Source organism: Abramis brama (assembly GCF_963993115.1).
Source record: "Abramis brama genome assembly, chromosome: 15".
Taxonomy (NCBI): domain Eukaryota; kingdom Metazoa; phylum Chordata; class Actinopteri; order Cypriniformes; family Leuciscidae; genus Abramis; species Abramis brama.
The window spans coordinates 1,124,487-1,136,911 of NC_139977.1; the positions used below are offsets into that span (position 1 = coordinate 1,124,487).

The 12,425-nt window shown below is 42.6% G+C and overlaps 1 protein-coding gene across 3 annotated transcripts in view; it reads right to left on the reverse strand.

The window, feature by feature from the left end:
* LOC311097864 (NACHT, LRR and PYD domains-containing protein 3-like) overlaps positions 1 to 12,425 on the reverse strand; it is a 99,763-nt gene that overhangs the window by 75,623 nt on the left and 11,715 nt on the right. The window contains exon 1 of one of the 3 annotated variants that reach the window (XM_084137816.1): positions 8,407 to 8,860. The exons of the other annotated variants lie outside the window; for them this stretch is intronic. Within the exon in view, the coding sequence (XP_083993942.1) occupies positions 8,407 to 8,492 (86 nt within the window). The 5' untranslated portion in view covers positions 8,493 to 8,860. Of the gene's footprint in view, positions 1 to 8,406; positions 8,861 to 12,425 lie in introns of those variants that run through there. 3 annotated transcript variants of the gene reach the window in all.

The following is a 12,425-nucleotide window of genomic DNA, read 5'->3' on the forward strand; positions in this document are numbered from 1 at the left end:
CCTAGCAACTGCCTAACAACCACCCAGAACACCCTAGCAACCACCCAAAATATCCTAGCAACCGCCTAGCAACCACCCAGAACACCCTACAACCGCCTAGCAACCACCCAGAACACCCTAGCAACCACCCAGAACACCCTAGCAACCACCCAAAATACCCTAGCAACCGCCTAGCAACCACCCAAAAGACCCTAGCAACCACCGAAAATATCTTAGAAACCGCCTAGCAACTACCCAAAAGACCCTAGCAACCACCCAAAATGCCCTAGCAACCGCCTAGCAACCACCCAGAATACCCTATCAACCACCTAAAATACCCTAGCAACCACCTAAAATACCCTAGCAACCGCCTATCAACCACCCAAAAGACCCTAGCAACCACCCAAAATATCCTAGCAACCGCCTAGCAACCACCCAGAACACCCTAGTAACCACCCAGAACACCCTAGCAACCGCCTAGCAACCACCCAGAACACCCTAGCAACCACCCAAAATACCCTAGCAACCGCCTAGCAACCACCCAAAATATCCTAGCAACCGCCTAGCAACCACCCAGAACACCCTAGTAACCACCCAGAACACCCTAGCAACCGCCTAGCAACCACCCAGAACACCTTAGCAACCACCCAAAACACCCTAGCAACCGCCTAGCAACCACCCAAAAGACCCTAGCAACCACCAGAAATATCCTAGCAACCGCCTAGCAACCACTCAGAATACCCTAGCAACCGCTTAGCAAAAAACTTTCTGGTCCAAACTTTCTCAAGCCAACTTAAAGTTTGTCTCGACGAACTTTCGCATCTAGTTATTATTATTATTCCGAGACTAAAATTTCTATATGAAACTCCTCCTAGAGCTTTAACTCTACATACTCCAAACTCGGCTCAGACACTCAAACTGATCTGACTCGCGTTGCTATATCTTTTCAGACTGATCGGACTTACGGTTTTCCTAAAAATGACGATCAAAACTCGGAAAAACTCCCATTGACTTACATTGGGGAGTTCTAAAAACATTTGAATCCAAACTGCCGTTTTCACACACACAGACTCCAAAGGGCCTGACAGCCCTGCGTCTCTCCCTCTCTCTCTCCCTCAGAGGATTTATATTATCAAGCAACCAATAAGTAATGGCCTAAAATCTTCATAGCCACAGCCTAGCAACCAGTTTCAGCACCCTAGCAACCACTAAGAGCTCCCTAGCAACCACCCTAAACCAAAAAAAAACATTTTTTTATTATTTTTTTATTTTTTAAAGCAATTTTACTCATGGCCTTGCGATATCGCTCCATGCTTGTGCCTATTCGGCCATAGGCACGAGGCCGCAGGCCGAGTGCCGTACTGAAGGCACTCGTTATTAACTCCATATAAACCATCTTTGACAACTACCAACCGCCTAGCAACACCATAGCAACCACCCAGAATACCCTAGCAACCACCTAGCAACACCATAGCAACCACTCAGAACACCCTAGCAACTGCCTAACAACCACCCAGAACACCCTAGCAACCACCCAAAATACCTTAGAACACCCTAGCAACACCATAGCAACCACTCAGAACACCCTATCAACCACCCAAAATACCTTAGAACACCATAGCAACCACCCAGAACACCCTAGCAACCACCCAAAATACCCTAGCAACCGCCTAGCAACCACCCAAAATACCCTAGCAACCATCCAAAATATCCTAGCAACCGCCTAGCAACCACCCAGAACACCCTAGTAACCACCCAGAACACCCTAGCAACCACCTAGCAACCACCCAGAACACCCTAGCAACCACCCAAAATACCCTAGCAACCGCCTAGCAACCACCCAGAACACCCTAGCAACCACCGAAAATATCCTAGCAACTGCCTAGCAACCACCCAGAACACCCTAGCAACCACCTAGCAACCACCCAGAACACCCTAGCAACCACCCAAAATACCCTAGCAACCGCCTAGCAACCACCCAGAACACCCTAGCAACCACCGAAAATATCTTAGAAACCGCCTAGCAACTACCCAAAAGACCCTAGCAACCACCCAAAATACCCTAGCAACCGCCTAGCAACCACCCAGAATACCCTAGCAACCACCTAAAATACCCTAGCAACCACCTAAAATACCCTAGCAACCGCCTATCAACCACCTAAAAGACCCTAGCAACCACCCAAAATATCCTAGCAACCGCCTAGCAACCACCCAGAACACCCTAGTAACCACCCAGAACACCCTAGCAACCGCCTAGCAACCACCCAGAACACCCTAGCAACCACCCAAAATACCCTAGCAACCGCCTAGCAACCACCCAAAAGACCCTAGCAACCACCAGAAATATCCTAGCAACTGCCTAGCAACAACCCAGAACACCCTAACAACTGCCTAGCAACACCATAGCAACCACCCAGAACACCCTAGCAACCGCCTAGCAACCACCCAGAACACCCTAGCAACCACCTAGCAACACCATAGCAACCACCCAGAACACCCTAGCAACCGCCTAACAACACCATAGCAACCACCCAGAACACCCTAGCAACCGCCTAGCAACCACCCAGAATACCTTAGCAACCGCCTAGCAACACCATAGCAACCACTCAGAACACCCTAGCAACTGCCTAACAACCACCCAGAACACCCTAGCAACCACCCAAAATACCTTAGAACACCCTAGCAACACCATAGCAACCACTCAGAACACCCTATCAACCACCCAAAATACCTTAGAACACCATAGCAACCACCCAGAACACCCTAGCAACCACCCAAAATACCCTAGCAACCGCCTAGCAACCACCCAAAAGACCCTAGCAACCACCCAAAATATCCTAGCAACCGCCTAGCAACCACCCAGAACACCCTATTAACCACCCAGAACACCCTAGCAACCGCATAGCAATCACCCAGAACACCCTAGCAACCACCCAAAAGACCCTAGCAACCACCGAAAATATCTTAGAAACCGCCTAGCAACTACCCAAAAGACCCTAGCAACCACCCAAAATACCCTAGCAACCGCCTAGCAACCACCCAGAATACCCTAGCAACCACCTAAAAGACCATAGCAACCACCCAAAATATCCTAGCAACCGCCTAGCAACCACCCAGAACACCCTAGTAACCACCCAGAACACCCTAGCAACCGCCTAGCAACCACCCAGAACACCCTAGCAACCACCCAAAATACCCTAGCAACCGCCTAGCAACCACCCAAAAGACCCTAGCAACCACCAGAAATATCCTAGCAACCGCCTAGCAACCACTCAGAATACCCTAGCAACCGCCTAGCAAAAAACTTTCTGGTCCAAACTTTCTCAAGCCAACTTAAAGTTTGTCTCGACGAACTTTCGCATCTAGTTATTATTATTCTTCTGAGACTAAAAAACTAAATGGATCTCCTCCTAGAGCTTTAACTCTACATACTCCAAACTCGGCTCAGACACTCAAACTAATCTGACTCGAGTTGCTATATCTTTTCAGACTGATCGGACTTACGGTTTTCCTAAAAATGACGATCAAAACTCGGAAAAACTCCCATTGACTTACATTGGGGAGTTCTAAAAAATTCAAATCCAGATTCAAACTCACCAACCGACGAAAATTCAAATCAAAATACCTTGAAGACTAAACCAAACTGCCGTTCTATATACTATATTAGCCAATGAGACTCATTTAAACTAATGAACTCTAAACTCATACACTTATAAACTAATTAACTTATAAACTCATGAATTCATAGACTTATGAACTCTTAAACTCATAAATTAATAAACTCTGAACTCTTAAACTCATTTAAACTTATAAACTCTAAACTCATTAAAACTTATAAACTCTAAACTCATTTAAAACTTATAAACTCTAAACTCAAAAACTCTTACACTTATAAACTCATCAATTTATACACTTATAAACTCTAAACTCATAAACTCTGAGTGTGTGTGTGTGTGTGTGTGTGAACACACACACACACACACACACACACACACACACTCTAAACTCATTTAAACTTATAAACTCAAAACTCAAAAACTCGTAAACTACTTTAAACTTCAAACCACTTTAAACTTCTTAAGTTTAAAGCTTCCAGCTCCCAAGCAACTCCATAGCAACCAAACCTGAGTACCCTAGCAACCGTTTTGCAAGACCTATATCTCTGTATCAGAACATCGTATAGAGATGAGGTTTGGCTCTTTTGACTCATGCTAGCAAACAGCACTTCCAACATGCTACACATGCTAGCAGTGAATAGCTACATGCTAATAGCGATTAGTTAAGTGCTAAATCATGCCAAGATCATGCTAAGAACTATAAAAACTCCATAGTAACCATCTGTGACAACTACCAACCACCTAGTAAAACCATAGCAACCACCCATAACACCCTAGCAACCACCTAGCAACACCCTAGCAACCACCCAGAATATCCTAGCAACACCATAGCAACCACCAAAACACCCTAGCAACCACCTAGCAACATCATAGCAACCACCCAGAACACCCTAGCAACCGCCTAGCAACACCATAGCAACCACCAAAACACCCTAGCAACCGCCTAGCAACACCCTAGCAACCACCAAAACATCCTAGCAACCACCTAGAATACCCTAGCAACAGCCTAGCAACCACCCAGAATACCCTAGCAACCGCCTAGCAACACCATAGCAACCACCAAAACACCCTAGCAACCGTCTAGCAACATCATAGCAACCACCCAGAACACCCTAGCAACCGCCTAGCAACACCATAGCAACCATCAAAACACCCTAGCAACCGCCTAGCAACATCATAGCAACCACCCAGAACACCCTAGCAACCACCTAGCAACACCCTAGCAACCACCCAGAACACCCTAGCAACCGCATAGCAACCACCCAGAATACCCTAGCAACCACCTAGCAACAGCATAGCAACCACCCAGAACACCCTAGCAACCGCCTAGCAACATCATAGCAACCACCCAGAACACCCTAGCAACCACCTAGCAACACCATAGCAACCACCCAGAACACCCTAGCAACCGCCTAGCAACCAACCAGAATACCCTAGCAACCACCTAGCAACACCATAGCAACCACCCAGAACACCCTAGCAACTGCCTAGCAACCACCCAGAACACCTTAGCAACCCACTAGAAAACCCCCAACAACTTTTTAACTTTAAACTACTTTAAACTTTAAACTAATTTAAACTAATTTAAACTTCAAACTAATTTAAACTTTAAACTATAAACTTCAAACTACTTTAAACTTTAAACTAAATTAAACTTCAAACTTCTTTAAACTTTAAACTAAATTAAACTTCAAACTACTTTAATCTTCAAACTACTTTAAACTTCAAACTTTCCGGTACAAACTTTCTCAAGCCAACTTAAAGTTTGTCTCGACGAACTTTTTAATCTAGTTATTATTATTCTTCTGAGACTAAAAAACTAAATGGATCTCCTCCTAGAGCTTTAACTCTACATACTCCAAACTCGGCTCAGACACTCAAACTAATCTGACTCGAGTTGCTATATCTTTTCAGACTGATCGGACTTACGGTTTTCCTAAAAATGACGATCAAAACTCGGAAAAACTCCCATTGACTTACATTGGGGAGTTCTAAAAAATTCAAATCCAGATTCAAACTCACCAACCGACGAAAATTCAAATCAAAATACCTTGAAGACTAAACCAAACTGCCATTCTATATACTATATTAGCCAATGAGACTCATTTAAACTAATGAACTCTAAACTCATACACTTATAAACTAATTAACTTATAAACTCATGAATTCATAGACTTATGAACTCTTAAACTCATAAATTAATAAACTCTGAACTCTTAAACTCATTAAAACTTATAAACTCTAAACTCATTAAAACTTATAAACTCTAAACTCATTTAAAACTTATAAACTCTAAACTCAAAAACTCTTACACTTATAAACTCATCAATTTATACACTTATAAACTCTAAACTCATAAACTCTGAGTGTGTGTGTGTGTGTGTGAACACACACACACACACACACACACACACACACACACACACACACACACACTCTAAACTCATTTAAACTTATAAACTCAAAACTCAAAAACTCGTAAACTACTTTAAACTTCAAACCACTTTAAACTTCTTAAGTTTAAAGCTTCCAGCTCCCAAGCAACTCCATAGCAACCAAACCTGAGTACCCTAGCAACCGTTTTGCAAGACCTATATCTCTGTATCAGAACATCGTATAGAGATGAGGTTTGGCTCTTTTGACTCATGCTAGCAAACAGCACTTCCAACATGCTACATATGCTAGCAGTGAATAGCTACATGCTAATAGCGATTAGTTAAGTGCTAAATCATGCCAAGATCATGCTAAGAACTATAAAAACTCCATAGTAACCATCTGACAACTACCAACCACCTAGTAAAACCATAGCAACCACCCATAACACCCTAGCAACCACCTAGCAACACCCTAGCAACCACCCAGAATATCCTAGCAACACCATAGCAACCACCAAAACACCCTAGCAACCACCTAGCAACATCATAGCAACCACCCAGAACACCCTAGCAACCACCTAGCAACACCATAGCAACCACCAAAACACCCTAGCAACCGCCTAGCAACACCCTGGCAACCACCAAAACATCCTAGCAACCACCTAGAATACCCTAGCAACACCCTAACAACCACCCAGAATACCCTAGCAACCGCCTAGCAACACCATAGCAACCACCAAAACACCCTAGCAACCGTCTAGCAACATCATAGCAACCACCCAGAACACCCTAGCAACACCATAGCAACCATCAAAACACCCTAGCAACCGCCTAGCAACATCATAGCAACCACCCAGAACACCCTAGCAACCACCTAGCAACACCCTAGCAACCACCCAGAACACCCTAGCAACCGCATAGCAACCACCCTAGAATACCCTAGCAACCACCTAGCAACAGCATAGCAACCACCCAGAACACCCTAGCAACCGCCTAGCAACACCATAGCAACCACCCAGAACACCCTAGCAACCGCCTAGCAACATCATAGCAACCACCCAGAACACCCTAGCAACCACCTAGCAACACCATAGCAACCACCAAAACACCCTAGCAACCGCCTAGCAACACCCTAGCAACCACCAAAACATCCTAGCAACCACCTAGAATACCCTAGCAACACCCTAGCAACCACCCAGAATACCCTAGCAACCGCCTAGCAACACCATAGCAACCACCAAAACACCCTAGCAACCGTCTAGCAACATCATAGCAACCACCCAGAACACCCTAGCAACCGCCTTGCAACACCATAGCAACCATCAAAACACCCTAGCAACCGCCTAGCAACATCATAGCAACCACCCAGAACACCCTAGCAACCACCTAGCAACACCCTAGCAACCACCCAGAACACCCTAGCAACCGCATAGCAACCACCCTAGAATACCCTAGCAACCACCTAGCAACAGCATAGCAACCACCCAGAACACCCTAGCAACCGCCTAGCAACACCATAGCAACCACCCAGAACACCCTAGCAACCGCCTAGCAACATCATAGCAACCACCCAGAACACCCTAGCAACCACCTAGCAACACCATAGCAACCACCCAGAACACCCTAGCAACCGCCTAGCAACCACCTAGCAACCAACCAGAATACCCTAGCAACCACCTAGCAACACCATAGCAACCACCCAGAACACCCTAGCAACACCATAGCAACCACCCAGAACACGTTAGCAACCCACTAGAAAACCCCCAACAACTTTTTAACTTTAAACTACTTTAAACTAATTTAAACTAATTTAAACTAATTTAAACTTCAAACTAATTTAAACTTTAAACTATAAACTTCAAACTACTTTAAACTTTAAACTTCTTTAAACTTTAAACTAAATTAAACTTCAAACTTCTTTAAACTTTAAACTAAATTAAACTTCAAACTACTTTAATCTTCAAACTACTTTAAACTTCAAACTTTCCGGTACAAACTTTCTCAAGCCAACTTAAAGTTTGTCTCGACGAACTTTTTAATCTAGTTGTTGCTTATTGTTATTGGGCTGTTAAGGTAAAGAACTGGGACTGGTTGTAGTATGCACATGGAAATTGAAACGTTGCATTTCTTGTTATTTCAGGTTTATTACCTGGTTATCTTTTGTGAACCAAAAAATAAATAAACAAACAAATGTGGAATACCGAGTAATATCCTCTTTGTACACTGGGTTGCCCTTTCCGTGGGAATAAAACGGAACAACAATACTCCATAATGACAATGTGAAAGAAGTTTGTTTAAATAAAAAAAAATAAAAAAAATAAAAAATCACATGTACATTGGTATTCACAGCCTTTGCTCAATACCTTGTTGAAGCACCTTTGGCACCAATTACAGCCTCAAGTCTTTTTTAATATGATGCTATAAGCTTGGCACACCTGTTTTTGGGCAGTTTCTCCCATTCTTCTTTGCAGAACCTCTCAAGCTCCATCAGGTTGGATGGGGAGCGTTGATGCACATCCATGTTCAGATCTCTCCAGAGATGTTCAATCGGGTTCGAGTCTGGGCTCTGGTGAGCCACTCAAGGACATTCACAGAGTTGTCCCGGAGCCACTCCTATGTTATCTTGGCTGTGTGCTTCGGGTCGTTGCCCTGTTGGAAGATGAACCGTCGTCCCAGTCTGAGGTCCAAAGCTCTCATCAAGGACGTCTCTGTACATTCATCTTTCCCTCGACCCTGACGAGTCTCCCAGTCCCTGCCGCTGAATAACACCCCCAAAGCTAATGCTGCTTCACTGTAGGGATGGTACTGGCCAGGTGATGAGCCTGGTTTCCTCCAGACATGACGCTTGCCATTCTGGCCAAAGAGTTCAATCTTTGTTTCTCATGGCCTGAGAGTCCTTCAGGTGCCTTTAGGCAAACACCAGGCGGGCTGTCATGTGCCTTTAACACTCTGAGGTCGACAAACGCGCGGGCGCGTTTTGCTGGATTTTCTCCACATTGTAGCACTATAAACTTAAATTACTCCTTCATTTATGGTCATACAGAAAAAAGAAATATAAAAAAAAGAATCTGTGATATTTCTACTTTTGTATGTGTCCACTTACAATCAAATCAAAATATTGTGCTTTTGTAAAATAAAGAAAATAAACAGGGTGTGCGTTCTGCCTCTCCGTCGCTGTGAACTTTTTTTCTTGAGCACGTCTATAAACTGAAACAAAACTCAGCGAATACTTGTCACACATTTATGAGCCATATACCTTTATAAACATTTAAGTGTGTACTTTTAAATGATCGGATTCAAACTGAAAACAAATATTCTCTGTTTAAGTAATTTGTATAAAACCAACAAGATGTCCAGCTTCTCAAACACTTGCTCATTATTTTTTTAACTTACCACACCCACTCGCGCAAAAGATATTCACATGCAAATCTCCACATGGAACGCGATCGCGCTCATTAGGCTACCTCAAAAACAAAACACCAAAACACTTTACAAGTCTCTGCTTTTAGACGCGCCTAAACTTACATTGGATTTACATCAGAAGAAGAAGAACGGGATTTGAAGACAAGAAAGATGTAAGGTAAGAAATTCTTACATATTAGTTTGCTATTGTTGCATAAATTTCACATTGCAGTTGAACTGTTGCTAGATATATGGTGAATATTATAATATTTAGACCCGTGTCTACTGTTACTGTGTTTGTGGATATCTGCTCAAACGTAGATATGTATATGGTAACCATAATGTTTTATATTTGAGCGCGATCGCGTTTGAATGTATCATATTTTGCAGCGCGATCGCATTTGAATGTATCATATTTTGCAGCGCGATCGCGTTTGAATGTATAATTTTTTGCAGTGCGATCGCGTTTGAAAAGCAAACGGCTTCATGTTTTTACTATTATCTCATTTCATATCATCATAACGAATGGAAACATTTGAAGTAACATGATAATCAATATATTTTTCTCTAGCTTAGTTGTTATTGAAATCTTTTGGAAGATTTATACTGCTATAAGGTTATTTTTATTTTATCCAGCACTGTGCATAGCTTATGCCTACAAGGCACAACAAACCTGGTGTTCATTATATTATATATTGTTGGAAACATTTGTGTGTGTGTGTGTGTGTGTGTGTGTGTGTGTGTATTCTGTGAATTTTAAAAAGCAATTTTAACCAGAAAAATCTAAAATTTATTCCCAAAATCGTGCAGGCCTTTCTCTTGATATCAGTATGTTCACTTTTTTTTTTCAGGGCCCAGATGCCACTGAGGACTTTAGTGAACATGAACATGGTAAAGTGAAAATCAAACACCTTGGAAATGAAAGGTATGTACAATGTTTTTAGGAATGGCACAAAGGTCTCTGTCTTTGGATCACTGTTTTCAATAAGTGCTTTTTGGCATTTGTTGTGTGTATCTTTGGACTATGTTGTGTTGTAAATAAATCCAAACAATTTAAAAGCCATTCTTTTTTAAATCTCCTCATTTACAGTATTGTGCAAGGTTGCTCAGAATGACAGGGCCTGATAGCTCCTAATAGGGCCGTTAGGGGAGGGTCTTTGTCTTTCTCAGGTGTGAAAACAATACATATTAATGACCTCCGCATAAAGCTTTTTCACACAAAACACGTCGTAAATTTTTTAAATCAATATATTGTCTTATCTGAATGAGCAGTCAGGGTGATTTTCACATAGTTTTAGAGCAAATATTCTAGGCTACGTGATACAATTTTCAAAAGTCTTGTGAAGAAATAATCAGTATGGGTTTCATGGCCTTATTTCAGTGAGAATTTTTTTTTGTATTTTCACAAACCATGCATAAATGTCATTATCTCAAAACTACAAACTTTTACATACATGCTGCTGATATATTATCGTAGCAGAGTTTGTGCTGAATACAGTGTAATTAGACTTTAGCCATGAAAATGTCACAAGTAACAGAAATAACCAGAAATGTCAGAGCATGTCAGAACACCTCCAGGGCCCAGAAAACAGCTCAGACCTCAGAGGGTTAATGAGGGGTGGCTTCTGTCTTATTGGTGGAGATCTGCAGAGATGGTTGTTCTTCTGAAAAGTCCTCCTCTCTCCACAGAGAAACGCTGCAGCTCTGCCAGAGTGACCATCGGGTTCTTGGTCTCCTCCCTGACTAAGGCCCTTCTCCCTCGATCACTCAGTTTGGCCGGGCGGATTGCTCTAGGAAGAGTTCTGGTGGTTCCAAACTTCTTCCATTTACAGAAGATGGAGGCCACTGAGGCCACTGTGCTCATTGGGACCTTCAATGCTACAGAAACTTTTCTGTACCCTTCCTCAGATCTGTGTCTCAATACAATCCAGTCCAGTCCAGTCTCAGAGGTCTACAGACAACTCCTTGGACTTCATGGCTTGGTTTGTGCTCTGACATGCACTTCTTCTTCTCTTATTTAATGGCGGATTGCAAACAACTTTTAGTTGCATACCACCACCTACTGTACTGGAGTGTGTATCATCATGTCTTTTAACAATTATTTAAATTCTACTCCACAACCCTGTGTCTTTTAAAAATTTAAATAGTCTGTGTCTGCGTAAATCTTCCTGGTGATTCTTATCTCCTCTCACTCTCCTTCTGATCCCAGTATCCCTACCAGATTCCACTCCCTCCCTGCCTCCTGAACCTTATCTTTAAACACCCATCTTTCCACCTCATTCAATGTGCAGTACAATATTTAATGTTCAACATTTTCTTTAACCCCACAGTTTTCACAGTTCTCACTATTCCTTTTCCCCATTAAAAACAGTGTGCCATTCAGCCCTCTGTGATCCACCCTGAGTCTAGCCATTACAATTTCCTCTCTCCTGGACCTTTCCATGTAACTCTTTATACTGACTAATTTTTGTATTTTATAATATCTCCTTCCTTTCCTGTCTTCCTCCCACCATTTCTGCCATATTTCAAGTCCTTTCTTCTTAACCACCGCTTTTCCTTCGCCTGTCCCTAGTGGAATTGTAACTGTTATTACCTTTAGCAATGCCTCTTTAGCCAGTTTGTCTGCAATCTCGTTCCCTTTAACCCCCTCATGTGCTCACATGCCACCCCAATGTAATCTTATCAAACTGTGATAAAGTTCTATTAGTAGCTCTTCTCTGACCGATGTCATTGACTGTATGCTTTTTATGATAGCTAAAGAGTCTGTGCATAGTACCACCCTATCAGGTCTGACCTCTTCAACCCACTGTAATGCAATAATGACTGCCACTATTTCTGCTGTATATACAGATAACCGGTCAGGTAGTCTTTTGGAGAGATTTATTTTAAATTCTGGGATATGAACTCCAACTCCCTCACATTCCTGTTTGTTCTTGGATCCGTATTACATCCAGCAATGTATGTATTTCTCCTGTTCTGTATTTCCGTGTCTTGTTGCTATTCTAGGTCAGGTCCAGTGCTTAATCAAAGTTTCAAAGTTTATTTATAAAGC